The following is a 26,513-nucleotide window of genomic DNA, read 5'->3' on the forward strand; positions in this document are numbered from 1 at the left end:
TTTTGATATAAATATTTAGACGCTGTGTACAAACTGCTTCGCCGACGGCATTCAGCTTCACATCTCCACCAAAGCCATCACTCAGTAACTGCATCACTTGTCATTAATCTGTTCAGGGAGGACCCAAATGCAGAGTAACAGGCAGGCTGGAGTTTTTAATAAAGAGCAAGCTTCAATGCAGCTGATAAAAACAATCAGCTTGTTCATCCAGAACAAGCAGGTAACTGAAAGTCCAAACACCAAGAACACAGAGGTGAGCACAGGCATGAACGCAGGATGAACTGACAGGGAACAAAGTGAAACCCACAAGTAGCCTATATATACACAGAAAACTAATGACAAGAACGAGACACAGCTGGAGGAGGAGGACATGGGGATTGGCTAACAACAAGGGTGTGGAGGGGAACACTAGGGTGGAGCAAACAAGACTAATACAGGACAGGTGTGAAGGGAAGACTGTTGGAACAGGGAAGGACTAACGAGACAGGTGTGACAGAAAACAGGCGGGAAAACACACAGAGACAGGAAGTAAAAGCAGACACGACACATGAGGAGAGAATCTACAAAATAAAACAGGAAGCAGATTAAACATGAATGATGAACATGAAACAAGGAACACAAACAGAAACCTCCAAAACAAAGTCAATAGGATAACAGAATATAAACAAAAACTAAGGATCATGATGTGACTGGAATAAAGTCCTGGGTTCAAACCAACTTCCTCCCCCCCTGTCCGTAACCTTGGTGTCATCTTCGATCAAACCCTCTCCTTTGAGAGTGTGATATGTTCAAACACATCAACAAAACATCCTTCTTCCATCTCAGAGACATCGCCCACCTCTGTCCATCTCTCCTTTTCAGCTGCAGAGACTCCCAATCATGCATTCATCACTTCCTGACTTGACCACTGCGAAAGTCTCCTCTACGGTCCATCATCCAAAACTCTCAAGAAACTTCAGTATATCCAGAATTCAGCTGCTCGTCTTCGACCACATCGACCCTGTCCTTCATAACCTCCACTGGCTCCCGATACCCCACTGTATCCACTTCAAACACCTCCTCATCACATATAAAGCCCTCCACAACCCACCTCCCCTTCTGTCTGAGCTCCTCGAGAAATCCCTCAAAACACACCTCTTCAAAACTGCCTCCCAACCTCTAAAAAACTATAGAAATTTTATATTTCGTTTTGGTCTCCAATTGTCATTTAGTCAGTGATTTTTTCAGGGTTTAGGAATTAGACTAATACGTCCTTCTGTCAGTGCAGGAGAGACCCTTTTTCAATACTTTCAGTAACAGAAATGGTGTCAGTTCTTTAGCAAATGTCTTGTAAAATCCTGCAGTAAGATCATCCACTCAAGGGGATCCATTATTATTAAGATGTTAAATTGCATTTGAGATTTCCTCCAGAGATAAAGGACTACCACATAATTGTTCATGACCTAATTCAAACTGGGTGATGTCATTCATCATTTCCAGGAAGGAGGTTGGCTCTTCACAATACTGTGAATTGTCACTGTAAAGTTGGAACAATGTTAAGATGTCACGTTTAAGTTATCAGCTATCACTTCATTGTCATTTATAGTTTTATTGTAGTAGTTTTCTTATGAAATAAGTTGAGTTTTGTTCTCCCTCTTCGAGCCATCTTTTCCTGGATCTTCCAAAATGCACCTTATGCCTTCACTTTATAAATTTAATCCAATTTATTTTGATATTTAATTAATTCAGTTTTTGTCTGTGTCTGATAAACTCCCAGGGGGTTGTTAATAAAAAGAGAATACTTTGGAGACCACGCTTTTGCCAAATGAATGCCATATCTTCTCGCGTATTGTGCTTCTTCTGATTTGAACAACTCCCAGTTATTGCAGTGCAGATTCTCAGTTTGGGCCTTGTACCAAAAGTATCTAATCACATTTTGGATTTCTATTTTTACCACTTTGTGCTTCAGCAGGGAGCTCTTAATCTCCTAGTACAAGCCTTTGTAGAGTGTTGTTTTCTGAATGTAAAGGGAGATGGATAGAAACTGCACTATGGTCAGTTAAGGGCGTGGTAATTATACTAACAGAGATATAACAATTATTCATGTGTTTTTATGCTAACCAGTATCTAAATGAGACAGTCTGACAGACAGCGGCGTAAGGAAGTTAGGAAGGGCTCTAGTGCACGCTATTGTGCATGTACTGTCTTGACACAAATAGAGACTTGACATTTGACATCAGCATACATACTAAACAGGATTAATTATTGCATATCTGACAAAAAATATCAAAGAACACAAGAAGTTAATCATTTAATTAAATAATTTTTATAGTATATTTAAAGATTTTATAACCCTGTGTCCTCATATGAGGATTTCACATTTTTGGTTTCCTGCACCTTTTATGTCATTCTACTGAACTCAGACGTGTTGTCCTCATCCGTGGACACTTTTTGTGCCATCTAGTGGTAGTAAGAGCACAGTACACTAATCCATGTAAAAACAAGATGGCAGCCATCTCTGCCAAGTCAGTCTGCAGCCGATCCTGAGACAAAAGTGGACAAGATCTAAAACCTGATCACATTTTATTGTTGAAACTTGTTTATTTATGATTAATAATGTTTGTGTGATATGGCAAGTTTGACTAATTTTAGCTAGCCTGGTGAATGGATCGAGGGAAATTCATGCCGAGTTTTCTAAATGAACAAATCGCAAGACTTTATTTGGAATAGAGTTTTTGCACAGCAATATTCAGGTGAACAATTTTATACTTTACAACCCTTTTGACCATTAAGATAAACCCATCGTCCCCATATGAGGACATCTTTTTTCTCAGAAGCCACTTCCTGTTGAAAGACGTTTAATTTTTATACTATATACAGGTCCTACTGATCCCAAATAGTTGGGAGACATTAAAAATGCAGGCCAAACAGAAGTTGACGTCTCAGGGGGATATAGTAAATGCCACTGTTTATAAATTAATAATATTCTTCTATTCTTTTTTATCATTTAGTGCAGTCACTCTGCCTGCATTGTCTATATTTACACCCCTGCTGATAGAGGTTCTATTTCTCCAAGTTATCACCCCAGGAAATTTCTTTCTCTATATGTCAATCAGATTAAACTTTTCAGTCAACATCTTAAGGCACTCAACTACGTAGTGTGTAAGCAGCGTAAGCATGTCGTGGCCAGAAGTCAACAGAGCTGTTTTAATCATGTTAAAATCCTCCCTGCCAAAAAGTTTTTGTTAGTCAGTGTTGTGTTCAATTTTCCTGCTTTTCAAGTAAATTGTTATTTTGTATTTTAGATTGATATCCATAAATACTGACTGTTCTAACTGTGATTTGATCTATGGTGATGATTTGACAAAGATAGTGACCAGATGGATCTCAGTCAGAGTGCAGGATGTTTCCAGAGAATTTGTTTGTTAGGATGTCTATGCCCACAGAGCGTTCAGAGCCACGTGCTAACCATAGGTCATTGACCCACAGTGCCCTCCAAACATTGGCATCTTTGACAACTGAAAAAGACTCTTTGGAAAAAACACAAATGGGTTTTGTGTTGCTTAGCAAACAAAAAAAGGCTTTGCATGTAACATGCTGGATTTGTACTAACCTCTTGTGTCATTGCAGTCCAACTCACCAATGACTGTGTTTAATTCTCTGGATTTTTTTTGCCAACTCCCTGTCTGTTTTTGTTTTGTTTGTTTTTTTAAAGCTTTTTTTTGACTTGTTAGTGTATTACTTTTTTGGACTGAGTTAAAGGCCATGCTTATTTTTTTTTACTACTCTGCCTCCTGTGTGTCTTCTGCATTTGAGTTTTCACAGGAGTTATGACACTGCACTTAGCTATGTTTCTTTAAACCCCTGGCAGAGAGGGTAACTGACAAAGATATGCTCACAAGAGACAGAAGAAAAGTGAACAAAGGACTGATCTGTGACTAGCTTGTGAGTAATTCGATGATAGAGAGTGTCATCATCTTAAATTAATGTAAAATATATTAAGTTAACTTGCAATTAGTCTGCTTTGTATAGGTCAGTGTGTCAAATGCCTTTAATCTGCAAACACTATCTCCTGAAGGATTAAATGATGCGATACCATGACATGTCATGCTGTGATGGATTTTGGGATCTTAAAAGACCAATTTATGATACATGGCGTAAGAGTGTACAATGTTGAGTATTTTGAATGATTTATGAAAGCTGAGAGGCCGATGTGTTCATTTATACAATCAACATTTTTGTCAATAATCTTGTAAATAGCTTTTATTTTCTAAGGAGCCTGAGTTTTGTAGGTTTTTCCTATGTTTGTCTTGTTCTCTTGGTCTTTAGTTTGTGGGATATGTGACACATGGTGCACAGGCTGTTGTCAGTGATGCTGATTAATTCCCTCACACCTGTGCACACCTGTGAAATGGGTAAGGCAGTTTCTTTTTAAGCTCATTGTTGTGAAATGATGGTGTTGAACACCCTTGAAGAAGGTCCAGGAGGAGTAAAACGTTAGTGTTAGTATTAATTTGTGAAGCTGAGCAAGAGCAGAAATAGATAACTTGGATAGCTGCCTTCTAAATACAGTTGAAATAAAATAAACTCTTTATCCCTTAAAAGGATAAGATTGAAAAAATGTGATCATATTTGTTTTAATATTTGGTTTATAATATACTACTGTTGTTTGAGGTGCTCAAAACCCAACATCATCTCGATTTAAAGGTTTATTTGCTGTTCTAAAACACAGGGTTGCACACCAAATTTTATGCTACGCAAGGAAAACATTTTGTTAGTTGAAGAGTTTTACCATTATATTTAAATGTGGCTCAGCGCCCAAATGTATTTCTGACATGCTTGTGACATATGAACCTTCTAGGACCCTGAAGACATCTGGGGCCCGCCTACTGACTGTCCCAAGAGTCGGAATGAAACATGGTGAAGCAGCGTTTTGTTATCATGCAGCACAAACCTGGAATAACCTCCCAGATGATGTTAGACAAGCCCCGACTCTGAGCACTTTTAAGTCAGAGCTAAAAACATTCTTTTTTTTTTACAGCGCCTACTCCACCCTGTAATGACTGCAAACTTATTTTTAAATTATCTTTAAACTCATTTTAAATAATCTTTTCATAAATTCAGCTTAAAGTAAATAACTCTGTGTAACTTTGCAGTGCTTGAAGTTCTTCAACAGAGTGAAGACATGGGTTCAGAAACAGAGAGGGCAACAATGGTTGGTTTCCATCAATTTTATTGAATTTATAGACTTTCAAACAAACTTGTACAAATTGCAAAACAGCTTTTGGTAACACCTCATTGTTTTCGTATTATCATCAGTATTAGGAAATAAATTAAGTGAACAAAAAGTAAACAATGTGAATAGAGAACATAGAAATACAACAGAAAGAATAATACCACAAAGAGCAAAAAGAAAGAAAGAAAAGAGGCAACTGTTTTCCACAAAGGGTCGACTGCATCGTCACCTGCCAGTACCTCCTCCTCATCCTCCTCGTGGTGAATGACAACATTTTGCACTGGCAACAGAATCAAAAGCCCATTGCGAGCTTGTTTGAAATTCACATCTGATTTGCACTGCACTACTGTGTTCATACACCAGGTGGCGTCACTATCACACAGCATAACGTCTTGGTTCTGCCGCCCACTCCTGACTCCTCCACAGTTTTCATACTCTGTACCAGAACAGATTGGGTGATGTGACAGGAGGATCGCTGGCATTTTTTAAAAGCTTTCAAAAGCAAACTTTCTTCATTGTGTTGTTGTTGTTGTGTGCTCTATAAACAGCACTAAACAAATGAAATACTGTGGAGCATTTTATGAAGCTTGCATTGTATTTATTTGGTCATTTCAACACTGTACGGCTTATATAAAATACATTGCAACCTGTGCTGTTAGATATTTTCTATCCTTCACTGCTTCTTCATACAAAGATTAGGAGCGGCCATTTTTATAAGCACTTCTTCTACACCATATCTCCAGTATGTCCGCAGGTGAAATACTGACCGTTAGTGTGTGTGGACATTAAGAAAATGTCCTCACTTCATATCAGGAGGATTATAACGGGGTATTAACTTGATGAGAACAAATAATAAATAGACCCAGGAACATGGTCAATGCCAGCTCTGTGTGAGGAGCGGCATGTTTTTGTGTGGGTGTGGAGTCGAGGCACAGGGAGGCATAACAGAGTGGAGGAATGGATGCCCAGAGGGCGTTGTGTTCGGGGAGAGCGTGTCCACTGCCAGCAGCATCCAATTTAGCCTCTATACTTCATTCAAACCGGTCTCTTCACATTCTTCGCCACTCGTGGGGACATGCACTTTTTCTCTGGTTAAATATATAAAACGTGCGCCTGCACCAACAACCGCAAGTGCACCGCATACGCTGTAATGTGTTCAAACTGTTAAACTGTTATTTGTGTCTACGGATTTAGCATTGCACAGAAAACCTCAGTCTCATTTAACAACACGCTGGAAGGACTCGCTTCGCTTTTCCGAGAGGTCAAGGCAAACAATCAATCTCGACTGTGTTTTTAGTTAAACTGAAAAGAAATTCCTCTAAGTCAGCCGCTCTACGCAGAGAAGGCTTTTCCTTACACGACACAGAACCTCAGAAAACCTCAAATGGCATTGGAAGTAAAACCACAAAAAAAAAAAAGATTATCTGTTAATAATATCAAAAATACCAACAAACAGGCAAAAAAACAACAAAAAAAAAAAAACAAAACAGATTGATCACAGCAAATTTATGTACACATACACATTAAGAAAAGAGCTGTCAGTGGAGTTGGGGAGGGGGTGGGTGAGTAGGGGAGAAAGATTTGGGCAATTAGATAAGCCCTGTATCTTCACTATACAGGGGAGTTACAGGGGTTGCCGTGATGGCAGACCAGGGACGGACAGGGGGAGAAGGAGGGGGGCGAGCCAAGGCTGTACGTTCACCTCTTCTTGGGGGCTTGGGTGGTGCGGGGAGGGGTGACAGGCCGACCAGAATTTACACCGCCGTACTGGTACTTGGCCTTCTTCTCTGAGGGCTTTAGGATCTTTAAATAACAACACAGAGACACAGAGAGGTGTGAGCGTCTCTGAGGTAACACAGTCAAACATATATGCTCATGTCTAGTTTTTAACCTACCTGGAAGGAGCACATGAGGGATTCGTCGACACTCATCATGCCGCCTGCATTGTCAAACTCCCCACAGTAGTTTGGAGCAGAGAACAGTGTGACCAGTTGGCGTTTGGCAAAGAACTCATATCCATCCTCCACAACCTGTTGGAAGACACATGACATTATTCCACCGCCCACGCCGATCAATACAGAGAAACAGATCTTCGGCTAGTTACAGAATCCAGCTTTGCTATCATGGTTGAGCGTCCATAACCACCTACATCTGAATCTATATACGACGCCCAACGTGGAGCTGAAATAGCTAATGTATGACGGAGAAGTTATACATTCTGATCATGATAATCAATTCTTTTTAGTCATCTATCAGTGAATACACGTGACTCCAGTGTCTCAGATGCAAAAAATAGCTTCTAATTCTCTGTCAGACTGTTTAAAATCAGAAAAAAAAAAACCCCAAAATGATAATAAGTGAGAGCTAAATGAAGTCGTAATGAATGATTCAGGGGGGAAAAAGATACACTGAGTCTATTAATATGTGGTTTAGCTCTTGTGTCTGTGTCTTTGCATCAGCCGCAGTAATTACTCGAGCAGAAGACACACAAACTAATGGAGGTCAGCTTTCATTAAAGTGCATGTCCAACCAATTTTAAAGTCTCGAAGAAAAAAAAAAAACAAAAAAAAAAAACAAGATCAATTTGCTTGCAATGCACTTCCCGCTTTCACACTCCCCATCCAGGACTCTCTGCCTTCATTCCCCTTGGTAATTACCTGGTGGGCTCTGCAGATGAGGTCCAGGTCGTGGCGGTTTAGGAACTTGCTGACCACATCTGCCCCGAAGGTGAAGGAGACCCCACGGTCGTTCTCTCCCCAGCCTTGTACGTCCTTATCTGGGTCTGACCACAAAAGGTCACACAGCAAGCCTGGGTGACGCACGTGGAGAGGAGAGATGGAGATAAAGAACAGGGAAATTGGGAAAGAGTTGAAGGAAGAGCGTAGATAGTAACAGTGTCATTGTCATTCACATTAAGGAAAATCTATGAGTGTGAGCATCCACTTAAAGGGACAGTTCACCCCAAAATCAGTACACATATTTTCCTCTTACCTGTAGTGCTGTTAATCTGTCTAGATTGTTTAAGTGTGAGTTGACGAGTGTTGGAGATAGCGGCCACTGGGAGGTCTGCCTTTTCTACATTATAAAAGAACTGAATGGCACTCAGCTTGGTGCCACGCCATTGTGCTAACGGCCCCAAATTCTGAAGTGCCTTTAGTCCCCTTGAACCAAAAGCCTGTTCCAAAGATAGATCATTATCCCAAAAATGAACGCCCATTGCTCCGAAGTCCTGTTTCTCCAAAAATACACACTCCCTGCAGTTAGTTTCTGTTTCCTAGCAGCGTTCGAACCACTGATTGCGGGTGATTTTACCGCAGGCGTTTCTCAGCAGCATTTGAGTCACCGCACCCGGGTGTATTTCACTGACCCGTCCCTGCTTATCAGCAACTTTTGTGCCACCACATGTGGGTGATTTAAGCCAAAACACAATCTTTTTTTAAACATAACCAAGGTTTTTGTGCCTAAACCTAACCACACAGTCACCACAGCGTCGCTGACAAATGTAACATATCCGTTACATGTAACATTTTTTCTGGCAATTGGGAAACTGGACATTTTTTTGACTAATGGGGCTTTGGTTTTTGGAAAAATGGACAGACCTCCCCTGCATGTGCTGCAACGCGCCAAAACAATACATCTGAACAACTTAATAGCAATGTCTCTTCCCAGAAATCCGCTTACTCAAGAGATATTCTACAGACCTTGTTGTGAGCAGTTTCAGTAACAGTTTTCAGTTTCATGTAGGAACTATTTTCTTTCTAACGAATTACACCCACTGACTATTTCTGCACAGAAGGAGGCATGCATCTACTGCTAGCTCACCTCGCGCCAATTAGCCAAGGAGGCTAGGTGAGCCAAGGAGGACGCCATTCAGGTTTACATCTTGCGCTGTCATGAGCTTGAGCCTCTCGTTCATGAGTTGCACTTCCTTCTGCACAGTGATACAGTTGGCGGTTGTAGACTTTTTGGCACTTTGGGCACCACAAGCCGAGTGCCATCTAGTTCCATTATATTCGAGAGAAGGCAGACATCTCTACAGAACGATATCTCCAACAACTAGACAATCTAGACTGATAAACAGCACTACAGGTAAAAGGATATGTAGGTTTGATTTGGGGGTGAACTGTCCCTTTAAGTACATACAGACACATTAACAGTACCTGTATCAGGCACGTCTGTTGGCCTCATGATCCTGCGAATCTGCTCCATTGACTGCAAATCAGGCGATAGCCCTAAATAGAAAATAAAGAGGTTAGTACTACGAATATATATCAAACCAGGGCATCAAAAAGCTCTGGTTTACATTTGGGACAAGGGGAGAAAATGCGTGCCAGCTGTTTTCTTACCTCCATGGCAGCAGAAGATCTTCTCATCAATGATAGCAGCAATGGGGAGGCAGTTAAAGCAGTCAGTGAAGGTCTTCCACAACTTAATGTTGAACCTGCGCTTGCCTGGTGGAACACAAATACACACATGATTAAAACCAAACGATGTAAGTGCTTCAGGACTGTTTAGGTGTGCGATGATCAGTACCCAAGGATTCCAGCAGACCACTGCCTTGTAACGAGATGATCAATGTCATTCACTTCACCTGTGAGGTTTTAGTGTTGTGGCTGATAAGTGTTTATGTGTGCAGGCAGGGTGAGTTCATTTGTACTCACACTCATCGTAGAAACCGTAGATGCGGTTGATGGAAGCACACTCGTGGTTGCCCCTGAGCAGGAAAAAGTTCTCTGGGTATTTGATCTTGTAGGCCAACAAGAGGCAGATGGTTTCCAGGGACTGTTTCCCTCTGTCCACGTAGTCGCCCAGGAAAAGGTAGTTTGCCTCTGGAGGGAAACCACCGTACTCAAACAGCCTCAGCAGATCTGTGTATTGCCCATGGATGTCACCTAAAAGGGTGGTGAAAGGCAAAGGGTGGAGACAAGACAGGGAGAAGCGTTAGTTTGGCTATTTGCTGTAAGACAAGCTGCTTAAAGCTACAGTTGGTAACTTTTATGAGAATTATTTTTGGTCCTATTTGCCGAAACTGTTAGTATATTCTGAAAGACATACAGTTTCCTTCTCCTCTGATCAAATATAAATCAAGATTCTGGTACTGCATTGCCTATTTCTCGCCTGAAATATTCTAAGGAACATTTTAGTGTCCTATTTAGCTGTAAAATGAGAGTTTGTGGCCTGACTGCCATATTGGATGCAGTCAATGATACAGTTGAGGCTTTAAATAGGCAGTTTTCTCCACAAACTATATATATATTTCAAGCCTTACCTGTAACAACGACTGCATCCAATATGGTGGCCAGGCCACAAACTTTCTCATTTTACAGCTAGACAGGACACTAAAATGTTTCTGAAAATGCTTCAGGTGACAAAATATGCAATGCAGTAACAGAATCTTGATTAATATTTGATCATCGCTGCCTAGCTTGACAGTTTGACCGCAGTTTACAGCAGTGATTGACATGACAGACAGCTGCGTTGGAGATTCCTCGGCTCTGATTCGTTGTTTTCAATGGCATGCAGTAAGGACATCTGAAGCGCTTCAGGGCAACAGAGTAGGCAGAAAAATATGATTCTTTTTCACAGATTATCCATCTCATTTCATGCTGTGTGAATATAGTTACAGTTTCAGCAAATATGGTAACATTTTTTGGATAAAAGTTACCAACTACAGCGTTAACATGCATTCATTACACAAAGAGGAAAACACTGAGAAGCACTAAACACAGCTGGGCGAAAGGGAAGAGATTATCAAAAACAGTGGTGATGCAGTTTGTGGAGAAAAGGATAAGACGAAGAATCTCATCAAAGCAAATGCAGGACTTAACACAGAAGCAAAAACTTTTTCTGTCCCCAAACCACATATCCACCCCTACAAATATATATATACACACACCAACTCCTATGTCTTTGAATCCATTTTGATTTCCAGAACACCGCCAGACATGTAGGTTGGTGGGGATATATGACTGTGCCTCTGCTTTACTGGGACTACAGCAGCAAGTACACACACAAAATGAGCCACTACAAGTGCCACCAGATCAATGCCATGGCCCATGGGAAGAGCTACCGAGGGAGAGAATGCAGACAATCCAGGTTAATCACAAAATACAAGGACGCACATACACATACCGGCACAAACTAACTTTAATTTTAACAACTCTCCCAGGATTCAGGGTCAACCTTGTCTCTTTTTGACATCAGTCATGCAGAGATGTGCTGGAGCAGCTCTTATCAAAGCGCAGGATCTCTGCAGGGGAGCCTCACTTCATCACCTAGCCAAGACCTGCTTCCTTTTTTATCCTCTCGCACCAACTTAAGAGCTGCTCTAATTTGGGCTAAGTGCTCCAGACCCAGATGACTGCAGAAAGCCTCACCAGAAAGACTAGGACAATAATAACAGGCTGTATTGTGACTAAAACGGCAAGCGAATTCATGTGCCACACTCTTTTTATGGCAATGCTTCATTACAAGATAGCACCAAATACAAATTAAATGAAATAATAGGCCTTGTTAAACTGTACAGCTGTCTGGCCCTGAGATTAAAATGACCAACAAAAGTCCAGTTTTATATCATCAGAGTGGCTGGCATGATCTTTTTCATTTTAGTGATCTGGGCACCAAAACCCAAACCACGACTGGCATCAATATATGGCTACAGGCCTCTACTTATTTTTGCCTGTGTCTAAGGATGGCATGCAAAAACACACTTTTTTTCCCCCCATGCAAATGAATGATTAAAGGAGCAGTTCTGGATGTTTGAAGTCAGGCTCTGACTTATGCTCAGCACTCATGTTGCGCTTAGCCTGCTGGTTTGTGTTTTACCATCACCATCAATCACTTTCTTTGCCCTGGACACGCAGCCCCAGCTCGCTATCTCGAGTTTTGACGCAAGTTCTGGTAATGTTAACAACTTCACAATCCTTCACATTAATAATACAATATCAAAACTTCAATGAAACAAGTCCTAAAGTATTAATGCAGTGCTCCTGCAACATACTGTAGTCCAGGTCGCAAGCTGTCAGTATGAAAGCAGGAGAGCTTTTAAGTTTCTTTAGCACTTTAGATGCTGCCTTCAAACCCTATTTTAAGTTTTAACTTCTTATGGGAGAGTGAAGAGGTAAAGAGGAGAGTCGGGATCCATGTGCCAGATGTATTTTACAAGATTTCAGTTTTATAGGGCCTCATTTTGTGTTCCAGTTAACATTATTTAAATGTTGGTCTGCTACAACAGTGAAATTAGTCATATCCTTATTTTATTGTTTATGGGCGCACATAACTGTGTAATAAACTTTTGTGCACCTGCTACATAGGGTAGAACATTTCTGCACTTCAGTTCCCTCATCTCGATGTCATTGGGTTTTCGGTTAGATGCCTGAAATAAGGGCTATGGTTAACACAAGCTTTAGAGATTTTTCACGTGTTGATCCACGATATAAACACGCCAGTAAATACCTGACTTGTGAATTTTTTGAGCATCTGGGCGTCTTAAAAAAGGCGGTTGCTAACAAGTAGAGACTAGAGAATGTCATCAAGCCAAACACGACTTTACAGCTGATGTTGAAGTCATGCGACCATGCTGTAGTTCGCTTATAGCCTAACGTTAGTTTTTTTATTTCTGGTGTTCATATTCACACTACAAAAATCATAGAAGTGGTGTTCATTTGTGAAGATTATCATGCTGAACAAAACTTGTAAGTATCAAACGTTTTCTGCAACAATCCAAAATCCAATGAAAAAGTCCCACTGGCTCTTTGACATGAGAACCAAGGCGATGCTAACTTTCACATCGGCCTACAAAAAAAGTCATCCACGCAGCACTCGTAAATATTCAAATTTTACCAGCCGCTCAATAGATCATCATTGTTTTTCTGGCTGGTGAATGAAGTAAACGTGCATATTTTACCAGCACTTGACAAGCGGATGGTGCTGATTTGTACCCAGAGTCTGCATTGTGTTAATCTTCCTGGAGCTAGGAACAGATCTGAAGGCTGCTGAAAGCTACATAAAGACATGAAAACACTGATTTTGTTGAACACAGATTGTTTTTAGTCTTGGCAGGCTGAAAGCAACACATCCTGGATAACAGAGTAAATAGAGAGAACTGAGTAAATACAGAGGACAACACACAGAAAACAATAATTCTTGCTTGTGCCTACACCAAAACAGAAACGGACATGAGGCATGAACAATTAGCTTTGCTCATTTATCTTGCAATTTGCTCAGAAAAGAAAAATGGAATGCAGAAACGGAGCCAGATTTGGATTAAATGGTAAACACAGAGACATGGCAACACAGACTGTAATCTGTACACAGACAGTTGGAGGTGAGTGAACTTTGGAAGCGCAGGGCTGACTTCAGCTGAGCTTTGACTCTGTAGTGAAACCTGGAGAAACTACCACTAGTTGACTGGCTGTCTGTTTGAAAATGTCAGCCTCCAGAGAAGGCACCTCAGGTCGGTTTTACTATCCTAACTATCCTCAGCTCCACACTACGAGTTGCTGCTCGACTGAATGTGAATGTGTGAGCTTCACTGGGACTGGCTTTTTACAGGGCAGCCCCCCCGCCTGCCCTCTCACGAGGAACTGTAGGATGGCAGTGAATTATTTACCCAGCACTGCCTCTGCAGTGTCAAAACAGTCCGAGAATAGCAGCACAGAGATTTAGGGTTTAAAAAGCAGAGCAAAAGGCTGAAAGTTGGAAAAAGAGGGAGTGCTGGACCTGAGGTCAGTGTTATAAATGAGCACCATTTTTCCCCGATGACAACACAATATAAAAGCAATGGTAATAACAGACTTCTGTAATAATAAAAGGACAGAGTAGAGCATCTTATGGCTCCTGAGTATGCCACCCGTGTGCTGTACAACAGTGTTATATGTCATGCTGACATGCAGATGAATCAGATCAGTAATGATTAAACAAACAATAACAATGTCTTTGCATGCATGGGACACTGGTGCTTAGATAACAAAGCTGTAATCAAGTGCTCGGTTGCGTGACCTCGTGTAGCCAGATAATCAACAGGTTCAGAAACACCCACATAAAGACACGTCAGTGGTGTGAGGAACAGTGAATAATACCGTTCAGGGCGCATTTTCAAGATGAAAACAACAAATAAACACAAAAACACTCAGCAAACAGGCTGACTGTAACTGTAATGTAGGCCGTCTAGACTGCTCTACTGTAGATGGCGTGACACGTGCATTAAAATATTCAGTTATATCCAGTGAGCAGCAGTTCTCTGGGTGAAAATGCCTTGTTGATGCCAGAGGTCAGAGGAGAATGGCCAGACTGGTTCAAGATGACAGAAAGGCAACAGTAACTCAAATAAGAACTGGTTACAACCAAGGTCTGCAGAAGACCATCTCTAAACCAACAACATGTCCAACCTTGAAGCAGATGGGCTACAGCAGCAGAAGACCACACCAGGTGCCACTCCTGTCAGCTAACAAAGGGAAACCAGCACCTTGATGAATCTATGCCACAAAGAATTAAGGCAGTTCTGAAGGCAAAAGGGGGTGCAACCCAGTACTAGCAAGATGTACCTAATAAAGTGGCCAGTGAGTGTATAACACCCAATGACAAACATGTCGAATGGAAGAAAAAAAAAAAATGACAATAAGAGCAAATGTGCACCACACACAACAACATAACTGGTCTGATGTCAAAGCTGGCTTAAGAAAAGCTTGATTAGCCGTTTTCACATATGACCTCCTTACAATGTCCAGAGAATCAGGCCCTTATATTTTCCTTTCATATGCTGGAGACGTCATTTGGAGCCGGAGTCTGCACAGCAGCGATCTCTACAGTACAGAGTTACCTCCAGAGTTGTCCATGCTGGCTCACTGAATAGCTTACTGTGAAACTTAATGGAACAGAGCCATCACTAATGTTGTCAATTTCACCTGTGTTTTGTACCAGCTGCTTAATGACCTATACTGCAGCCGACTTTACTTTTGGAGCATACCGTCCATGGGTGCGTTCTGAATCGCATACTTTTTCTTTTTTACTTTTAGTAAGTACTGCAGCTGCTCTTACAAAGTATGTACTGTTGCATGCAGTATGCACACAATTGGGACATACTACTTCCTCATAACATTCCATCCTGAACTTTGACCCTGTTGCTTTTATATCTGTTACCGAGGAGATAAAACAAACACCACTTACTGAGTTTGCCGGACACAGAGATCAACACTCAGAGCTGTGATTTTGTTACTTTGCACTGTTATAACTGCATACATGTAGATTCTAACATACTGTATTTGCGACAGTGAAATTACATCTGCAGTCCTCTTTAGTAGTGATGTCTTATTGTTGTTGTAATATTTCTGAATATTTTTTTTTTTTTCACTTAATCAATATCCCTTAATTACTATTTGACTGGTGATCAGTTGCTTTAATGCGCTGTCATCCCTCATTGTGACTTCTGACTGCTGTCAATCAGCTGTCAATGAGTCATCAAGCTGTCATCTCTCTGCAGCTCAGTTGATGTGACATGTTGTCCGCTGTGCAGAGGATTGTGGGTCAGAATAGCCAGAACAGCATGCTGGCTTGCAGACTGCAAAATCGGACCAGATGTAATAGAGCATCCTGGTATTTTTGGCAAACTGCATTTGACATATTATGCATTGGGACAGGAGATTTTCGTGTCAGACAGGTTCTCATCAACTGAAAATACCCCAATTAGTTTACGCGAGGGGTGCAGGAGGCATGTCTGCAATTCAGCGTTTTTCAGATGTTAACCTAAAATAAAACAGCTTTTATCTGATGAGAAATCACAGCAAGTTGTCTCTCCCAACAGCGTCAGCTTCACAGCGGCGTGCACAGGCACAGTCAAAACATTGCAGCTTGGCTGGCTTATCCAGCGCCAGGTGCATGTGTGAAATATAGAGGCTGTGGATGAGAGGGGAGCTGAGTGCTGAAAGTCAGAGATGTCATGTTTTAGTCTATGTAATGCTTGTTTAACAGTTGGTTGATAACTTGCTATTAAAAAAACTTGTAAAGGATCTGAATTGCCTTTTTTTTTTGTACCCTGCAGAATGTTAGTGAACATAGTCTGTCTTCAGCAAATTCAACACACCCTTACAAAGAAAGTTTGATTAGTATCTTTTGTGTCACTGCACAAGAACATTGACTAGACAAGACCATTGACGACAACACCGCATTAAAGAAATCCAATATTGTATTATTCCCTTTAAATAAATGCCAAACAGTGTCAAAGCCGCCAGCTTGGGTCAAAGTATTCCAGTGGCATTAAGGTTAACACATGTGAGCTAGAGTACGCGCAGAACCTGATCCATGTGGCCTTAGTAAATATTTAAAGGCATTCACTGTTTGGTCTTTATATTCAGTGCTGGTGCCCTGAAAGCCTGCCGTCACAGACGTGGGTTAAAGGCAAGCAATCATCGGGGTTCAGCGACAGAACAAAGAAAGTAAAGGAGAGACAAAGAAACCCCACACAGTGACAAATAACACCACCTCACACTCATGCATATTTTAAAGTAATAAGCCCGGGTAAGGTCTACATGGAAGACCTTTAAAAAGTCAGGTACTTCATCAAATTAATTTCCCGTTATCGTGTTTATCACTTGAAATGCAAATGCTGCCATCTGAGGTTGACACAGTTATTAGGCCGACACAACAACAATCGGAAAGTACATGTTTGTAGGAGGAAACTGGTATGAGGACAGCCACAAATGAACTGTGTGTAGGCTTGAGGTTGTGTGTGTGTGTGCTGTTTTCTCGAGCACTGGCACATATATTCGACGGTTCTGACTTGTTTGCAGTTGCAGCGCCACACTGGGGGGGAGATAAAGCATGTGGGAGTGTGCAGAGATGTGCAGGGGCCAGTGAGAGATAGTGATAGTGGTTGCATTTCAACTGCTGAGGGAGTGCGCTGTGCAAATGTGCACTGCTTTGCTCTGCTTCGGTCTGTCTATATTATGTGTGTGAAACAGTGATATACAATCTGCATGTGTGTGCAATTCCATGCATACACAGGGTAGTGGAGAGAGTAACAGTGACGACCCAGGCTGAGGCAGTGTTATCTCGTCTGGTTACATAAGTACACTTTTAAAGCTTTCGGTTCAGATGCACTTTAAAGCAAATGTCACAGTGGAATATACAGTACAGAAGGTTATGAGAGAGTGAAAGACAAGAGAGTAAAAATAAACATGAGGCTGTGAGAAAATGGCCTAAAACAAGGGCACATGAGTACAGCACTGACCACAGATCTTCAAGGGTGCCTCAAGCTCCAGCAGGATGGGCTGGCTGAGGAAGATCTCCCTGGATTTGATGCAGAGGCCCCGCACCTCCGCCTCAGTCATCTGGACTATCTTCCCCGGGCGACATCCCCGTACTGGAGAGGAGAGAACACACCCCATCAGTGCTATCAGAAACTGTTAGCATCATTGTCAGTGTGAACACAGCAGCACCGGCACACCCCAACAACGCAGACTTCATCAGAATGAGGCCATGATAGAATAATTTTTCACCTAAGGGGAGGAAAACACTTACAGGGGGACTCACAAAGCAATCTTAAAATCTGATGAGTGGTGGGCGTAATAGTTCTGTAGCTTATAGCTGCTTGGTCTCAGCCATACTTAAGAAACCCACTGCTTAGACTATGAGAGCAGCTTGCATCTTCAGCACTGGTGTGGGTTTATTGGCTGTGTAGTTGCACTGTTAGCTTAAGCCTACTTTCTGGCGTTCTGCCACAGCTCTGCGAGCAGATTTATCTTACAATGATGAAAAGCAAAGTGAGAACTGCAAACGTTGGCCACAGTCAGCAGTCGAAATAATCAAGAGATATGAAAAGTGAGATTATACATAAAAAGTGCTTCCTTGCTGTAGTACCTTATGGCTTGCGTAAGACTAAAGTTATGTTCTGTCTAGTTTCAAAAGTCTGCATTTTATGTATTTGTGTTTGATTTAATATCTGGACAGCTTGGTTGGTACAAAGTTTCTGAAAGATGGCGTCCTTTTAAAAGCACACAGTCAGTCACATGGCAAAACAGCAATGCAAAATTGAGAAGTGCAGAGGTAGACAAACACAGAAATCCAAATAAATTTATATCAGGCTGAAGACTGGTCCTATAGTCAGCCCTAAAATGCACTGCTGCACTTTCAAAATCATCCACCTGCCCTTCAAACTGCATTCCCACTTGTTTTTTGAAAGCAATATTTCAGAAAGCTGGTCCAGATATTTTAGCCATTATTAACTGATCTGTCTACTGGCATCCCCCCTTCAATTTTAAAGAGAGAGCTCACCTCAAAATCAACAATACATATTTTTTTCTCTTACCTGTAGTGCCTATTTATCAGTCTAGATGTTTTGGTTTGAGTTACCAAGTGTGGGAGATATTAGACATGCAGTCAACATTTGAAAAACTCAACAGAAACATCTCTTTCCAGAAATCATGACCCCATTACTTAAGAAAATCCACAGACCCTTGTTATGAGCAGGAGAAACTACGTAGGAACTATTTTCTTTCTACCAAGCTATACCCGCCAACTGAATCAAGGCACAGAAGGAAATGTGCATCTACTGCTAGCTCATAGCACCACTGAGCTAGCTACTGAAAACACCATGAATGTTTACATCTCGCACCACCACAGGCACTACCTCTCGCCCATGAGCAGACACACACATCCCTCTGCACTGTGATATGGATGGCAGATGGAGTTCAAGCAGCATAAGCCCAGTGCTATCTTGTTCAATTCAAGAGAAGCAATTCATCTAAATATTATCAAAATTGTGACATGGCCAAGTGCAGTATCCAAACTGCAGGAGCTGCAATGTCTTGATAAAGGTAAAATGTGTCACAACATTCCATAATAAATGAAGCTTTGTGGTGCTACAGAGATGTCCTGACTTACAAACCATATCCCAGACATAAGGGAACATGTTTGTTTGGTCAAGACCCCAGCAAAATTACATAAAATCACATTATCATCATTTTTATCTATTTTTTTCAGTGAAAAAGAAATGCAGAAACGACCATTCCCACTAAAATTGCGACTCATAACTGCTATCTCTAACACTCAGCAACTCACACCAAAACAATCAAGACTGATAAATAACACTATAGGTAAGATGAGAAATTATGTATTTTTGATTTTGGAGCAAACTGTCCTCTCAAACAATACACTGGTTACCCCCTATTAAAGGCCCAGTGTGCAGGATTTAGGAGTACATGTTGGCATCTGTGTACCTACCTAATTCACCTTATTTCAGCCCTTTCTTTTTATTCTTCTTAACCTTTTAATATTTCATTGTGTTCTTGTTGTAATTTTATACTCTTGCAAAACTTTATGTTCAGTTGTTTGTGTTATCCTTTAAATTGTGTCTGTGTCATTACAGTTTTGCCATGTCAAGCACTTTGGGCTGCATGTTAGTATGAAAGGTGTTATATGAATAAAGTTGAGTTGAGAAATGGTATGTGATATTTATTACAATGTTTTCAATAGTTTATAACCACTTGAAAATTAAAAGCATTGTGTTTTTGTTAGCTTTCATTGATCCGTTTATATACATGAGAAGTGGATCCATGTTATTGCTACAGTAACCTGGAACAGACAGACCAAGCACTGGCTGTAGATAGGGCCATTCTCAGCCACCGTAGTTCTCCTACATGTTTGGCACAATGGGAAAAATTTCACTTCTGCATCTCACCTTTAGATGCCATTAAATCCTAAAACACTGGACCTTCATAGAAACCCTTTGTGAATCCCTCTTTTGTTATTAATTATAAACCTATCTCTAAGCTGACATTTACATCCAAGATTTAAAAAAACCCAAACTGTCTCCACCCAACTGATTTCTTTCATGAAAAGCAATTAAATTTCCAAGAAAATGTCACAACTGTGACACACTTTATTCTGCTATCAGCAGGCAAAACAGCTAAAGACCGCAACTTATACAAAACTCTGCTGCCAGGCTTTTAACACACTCTAAGAGAAGCGACCACATCACACCAGTCCTCGCTGCCCTTCACTTGTTACCTGTGGGTTTCAGAATTGATTTTAGATTTTACTGATGATTTTTAAAGCCTTGAATGGTCAGACTCCTGCCTGTATGTGTGATCTGCTAACTCCCTGTAAGCCTCATCACTGCTCGAGATCCTCTGGCCTCAGGATCTCCTCCATCCTCCAGCAGGCAGACTCAATATCCTCTGTTAAAACTCACTTTCAGCTCAAGGCTTTTCTTAACTCATGGTATTTTATGTAATTATTTAAACTGATGATCTGTTTTTACTGTAAAGCACTGTGTAACCTGTTTCAAAAGGTGCTATATAAATAAATGATTTATTATTATCATTATTATTTTAGTGGTGACGCAACAGTGACTAACTGTGCTATGGTTCTATATTAATACATGTATAGTAAATGTTAATTGGACAGCACACAGTCTCGATTTGGCGTCACAGCAAGCAAATCAAAGCACTATGTGAAATGCACCACTGACAATGGAAACAAAAGTGATGAACAAATCCATGACTGAGGAATTATGTAATAACCAGCCAAACCATTTTGGTGCTGCCTTAAAGCTAGACGCCCACTGAAGATTCCAATAAAGGATAGCTGAGCCTAGTGAAACGAATGCGCATTAGTCAGAGCAGGGGAAGTTTCCTTTAAATATTTCCCTTTTTGTTTCGTTACAGGATGACAAATTATAGAATGACCAAACAGGGAGCAGTTCAAAATGGATTAAGAGGTGTATTGGTGAGCAATTCCTTAAGCTGAGTGTGGGCATTTTTGTACATAATTGCACGTGTGCATATGCATGCTACTTACTGTACTTAAGACTCACTCAGGGTCTCATTAGTCATGTAATCCAAACAAATCTGAGAGAAGTGAGTGAACCAGAGGAATATGGATCCTCACAGATGGTGTGTCTGGGTGCCAAAAACTATTCTAGACTTCCACCAACCTCAATCAAGTGTCGCTTTACACCATCAATTTCACACCATCAATTTCCTTTATCATCCATCTACTCTATCTGCACTGCTTCATAGCCATGTGCCACGCATGTTGTGAAGCATGAAATTGCAGAAGTAGGGCTTCTCACTTAATGGCCAGGCGTCATCAGAGCTGAGCGAGTTAAGCTCGGATGCTTAGCCTGCCCCAGCTTTTACGCTGAACCTTTCACTGTTCGCACTTCTGCAGGCTGGCACTTTTAAAAGAGATTACGTTCTTAAGAACATTGAGGGGCAAAGGCTAAAATGAAGCAATGACAAGGATTTGCAGCCATCATAAACCAGATCGCTGTTTGTGTGTGATTGTGCGACTGTATAAGTCTGGCACAGTGGCACAGTGTTTCATAAGTTTTAATTCCAATGAATAAGCACTCTCACTGACACTTGGCTTTTCCTCAAGACCGAATTTTCCCAGACACCAAAACATACAGTAAGCTATTATGTGATGGTGGGATGCAAAATAAGGGCTCAAGACCTTTCAAATAATCTGGTTTAGAGACTAAGCACCAGGGAATTTTTAGTCTTTTGTTATGGTAAACTCTGAGCTGAACATCGGAAAATATCAACAGAAAACGGTGCATGTGTTTAAGACCAAAACAGGTTTTGTTTCACCTACAACTACATTACATCTAGGCCTGGGCAATATTAGGAAAATGAAATATCACAACATTTTAGACCAAATACTTTGATATTGACATTGCAGCAATATTGTAGGGTTGACTATTGTTGCTTCCACAAAATATTTAGACCTACACGATGAGATTTGTAAGAATTATTATCAGTAATGTGAATAAAACGACTAAGTGGGAAAGACAAAGGATGCAACAGCTAGAACAGTCTAGTAAGTTCAGGAAATTACATCACTTTACTGTGACACAGCCTTTGAAACCAGGAAAGACAACACTTATAACATCCAAAATCTAAAATGGTAACTAGTCTCATATCACAATATCAATATAATATTGATATACTGCCAAGCCCTAATTATAGCCATTAAAAGAGACAGAAATTTGGAGGCAATTGTGTAGAGCTAGGAGAATACTGCATTTATCAAAACAGACACACAAACCTAACGCTGGATACTGGGAAAACAAAAGCCTAGATTAATGTTAATTAAGATTCAAACCAAATTAAAAGCCTAGCTTTGGTTTCTGCCAAGTTGCAGGGTGCATTTTCTTGGCTAATACCTCTAAAACCTTTAACACAACTTTTTCTTCAGTCACAAGACCTGGACTGAAGACTTGGACTGATCCAGACTCATTTTGTAAAATAAAATAAAAAAAATAAAATAAAATGAAAAATGAGATAAAATTAAATTAAATTAAATTAAATTAAATTAAAAAACAATAAGCAAAGAGTTCCACAGTGGTAAGTCACTGGTAGAAATTTCTTACCTACTGTAAATAAAAACATATGACAATTCATGATGGATGTTTTTCATTAGGGGTGTTAATCACAAGTTTCATCACAAAAGTATACGATATTGCTGATATTAGAAAGTCTGCAATTTCAATTTGATTTAATTCAGGGGGCTGTAATCAATGAGACACTATCAGTAAATATGCTGCTGCCATTGTCTGCTTGGCACCCGGCCACGAGCACTGTTTGAATGTTTAGGAAGGAGATGTGCTTGTAGGGAAATGGTGACACAGACATGCCACGGGAATTTTAGAATAATGTGGGGCTGCACAATTCAATGAAATATTCTCAAAACTGCAACATGGCCAAGAGCAATATCCAAATCGCAGGAGCTGCAATATTTTGATTAAGGTAAAAAGTGTTACTAAATGCAATTATAAATGAAGAATTGTGCTGCTATGGAGAGGCCCCAGCCTATAAATCATATTTCAGATGTAGGGAGAACGCTTGTTTGGTACAAACCCCAACAAAAATCATATTATCAACGTTTTAATTAGAAATAAAATGCAAAAACTGACATTCCCACTAAAAAAAAACGACTCATATTGCAATCACAATATCTATAAAAATAAATGCAATATGATTTTTTTTTTGCATATCATGCAGCCCTAAGGATATGTATTAACATTTTTGATCATTAAATCGATATATGGATCATGTTGATGTATACCTTGATCCTAACTCGAGTGATTCCACTCCACTAACAAAGCTGAACTATTACGTAAGAAGCCTATGAAACGATAACATTCAAATCTATTAGTCATGTGTAGTCACTTGTTTTCAGAGGGTGAAAATATAAAAGAGACACATCACCATCTTGCACCAACAAGATCACAGCACAACTGACCACTCATTAACCATGCCAAGTCCCATTTGTATTCAAAATATGAGCAACACAATCAACAAGTCACAGCAGTCCAAGCTGTGAAACACAGAAAACACAGTGTGTGAAAAATTAACAAGCTTCCCAGCTCAGAGAAAATTGCTTCATGATTCAGAGTAGACAACAAGACGACTGCAGGCTGTGAAGCAATGGTATCATTTACTTTTAATTAATTTCACCATTTGGTAGCAATGTTAACATGAAATGAAACCGCGAGAAACACAAGGCAGCTGCAGTGTGACGGCGTCTCCCTGCACAGTCACTATAAATAACAAATCTTAGCATTTCAATGTTGGCATGCTGGTGTCTCATCCCTCCAACAGAGTCACATATACTGGTGGAAAGTATGCCAAGGACAGCTGAATTTGCCTTAGTGGTCTGGTCTGACTCAAAGGATAGATCACAGGGGAACAGAAAACTCCCAGCCTTTCTCTTGAGCAGGTGGCCAGCAACACAAAAGGATTTTTGCACATCCCTCTCCCTGCCAAAACCTGCTCCTCGCACACCAACAACATTCCCTTTATTTACCAAGTAGCAATAATCAGAGTGTGAACACAGCAAAACAAGATGACATTTTAAAACTGTGGAGGGGAAAACACAGTATTTATTCCATCTATCCTAATTTCACAGTCTCGAATGTGTGTTTTGTGCACCATTTTCTAACAGATAGGCATGTGGGGGCCCAAAGTGCAAACCTACACTGAAACAAAGCAATCTGTGCACTCAAACACACCAATAAACCAAGACACAAAAGTTAAATGCAAGACAAATTAGTCTAGGATGTAGTAGTAAGGATGTCCAACACCAGATGAAAGGGTTATCTATACATTAGTGTTTTGTTTTTCAGTGTAGGCCTATTTCTAAAGCTTAAATCAACCTGTGAAAATAGTCCAATTTCCAATAATGTCACATAAATTGAAATTAAATAGTGTACTGTAACGTTCACTGACAGCACCTCGGATATGGAGCAAAACTTAACCGTGTCAAGGACAGGGGCGCTGGTTAGATAGGTGTCCATGCCTTTTGAAGCACATATTAACTCACTTAACTTATTCATAATTCACGTCCACATTAATTACAACCGTTAGAGGGATAACAAATGGTTCAGGGTTGTATTTTAACGTTACAACACACGAGACAAAACGTCCCAGCCCTTCCTTCCCGACAGCCGTACATAATTTAGGAAATAAATGAGCCAGAACACAGCAAAAAACACAAGACACAAAGTTTAATTACATGCTGAAGTAAAGACCACGACACAATTAAATGACTCTCCAACAGTAACGTGGCGGTTACTGGGAAAACTGAGAAATGTAGGCGTTCACCGCTGACTGTGTTTATAAACACGGCCAGCTAACAGTAACGTTAGCTAGCAGCAGCTAGCCGGAGGTGCACCGTTACGAGTGGCTGCCGTTAGCAACACAAGCTAACACATTACCTGCCTGTTGTGAGGGAAGCCGCGGTAGCTACAGAAAACAACTCGCTACAGGCTTAATTATAACTAAGAGATAACTCTGTGTAACGTCAGAAAGTGTGTAGAAATGGTTCACCTTCCAGGAGCCGAGAGATGAGGCTGTCCACGTTCAATTCACCCTCCGCCATCTTCAAACTGATGTGGTACAGTGCTGGCCGGTGCTTCTCCCCCTACAGACACCAGGGGGCGCTGTTACCAAGACAACAGTCACCCAGGATGATAACGAGAGAAGAAGTGAGGAGTAAACACACTTTAACTCACTTTAATCACCTTTATTTTAATTAAACTTTATTATTTGTGGCTTTAGGCTGACAAACACACTGTATTATGCTATACTAAATACAACCCAGTGTGCAGTTATTATTTTGAAACAGATAAAAAGGCACAATTAGTGTGGGTGTTTGCAGCAGTGGCAAAAAGCAGCAGTGCTCATACAACAGTGTAAAAATGCTAATTTACAAGTAGAAGTCAGCATTGTGTCTTGCTTAAGAAGCAAGGCTGGCCCTCCCTCTCATTTATAAAGGACTAAACTACCACCTTACTTATTATCACTCCTGTGCATAACCCATTATAAGTATATCACCTGTTCTCAGGAGTGGCTTACACGTCCCTGCAGTAAACTCTAATATTGGAAAACCAGCCTTTAGATATTTATATTTGTCTGAAATAATTTACAGAGTAGACTAAAACTTGACACACTGATATCAATAGGTCAATACAACAATTTGATTTGAGGTTATATTGATTTCAGGGTTTGTTTTTTTTAATTTTTAATAATTCCTTACACACAGTACATATGACAAGGATATTTTAGAATACATTAATTTAGATTTGCCATGCAGTAGTCTACATAAAGTATGCTTTTACATAGCTATATATATTTTAATATATTATATATATTTTACTTTATTTTTTACTCTGTACTTGTAAATGAAATCTTGATGTTAATGTGAATACTGTGAATTCCTTACATTAACTAATTAAATAATAATAATAATATTTTATTTAATTAAAATACACTTGCTTAACAAAATGTTAGTGATTGCAATGGGGTTACAATCTACATTTTCTTTCAGTGAAAGCCTTATATGTGGAAAATAACGTTCATTCTGTTGTATTACATCTTTTGGCCGTGGCATACTTTCGTTTGAAATGTTACACAAATTGAAGAGCAACATTTACACACTTATGTTTTTCTAGGGCTTCTCAGTAATCAGAAGTAATCAAAAAGTAATTGAATGTAATAAGTTACTTTACTTTGATTAAACAATTAAAGAAGTCACGTTACTCATTTGATTTTTAACAGGGTAACTAGTAACACTTTTCAAATTGACACTAGATAGATAGATAGATAGACTTTATTTAATCAGTCATGCATTTAAAATCTTGTACAAGTGAAGTTCCAACTATAACAGTTGTGTCTTTTAAGAGTTAGATTATTATTACTGATGCATAAACTTGTAAAGAAGCATTTTAATGACGTAGATGGAGCTGATTCTAACAGTTTTATATCCTGCTGAGGAGTTTAATGTGGTCAATACATCA

At 40.2% G+C, this 26,513-nt stretch overlaps 1 protein-coding gene across 1 annotated transcript; it reads right to left on the reverse strand.

Moving 5' to 3' along the window:
• Positions 1 to 5,195: 5,195 nt before the first annotated feature.
• Positions 5,196 to 25,157, reverse strand: LOC125901054 (serine/threonine-protein phosphatase PP1-beta catalytic subunit-like). Its single transcript, XM_049596406.1, has 8 exons — positions 25,045 to 25,157; positions 17,442 to 17,573; positions 9,877 to 10,107; positions 9,562 to 9,666; positions 9,376 to 9,447; positions 7,873 to 8,024; positions 7,111 to 7,245; positions 5,196 to 7,018 (listed from the first exon to the last, which is right to left on the reverse strand). Exons 1-8 carry the CDS (start codon positions 25,094 to 25,096, stop codon positions 6,914 to 6,916), a joined length of 984 nt encoding a protein of 327 aa, XP_049452363.1. The 5' UTR covers positions 25,097 to 25,157; the 3' UTR covers positions 5,196 to 6,913.
• Between the last annotated feature and the right edge of the window lie 1,356 nt (positions 25,158 to 26,513).

Source organism: Epinephelus fuscoguttatus, linkage group LG14 (genome assembly GCF_011397635.1).
Source record: "Epinephelus fuscoguttatus linkage group LG14, E.fuscoguttatus.final_Chr_v1".
NCBI lineage: Eukaryota > Metazoa > Chordata > Actinopteri > Perciformes > Serranidae > Epinephelus > Epinephelus fuscoguttatus.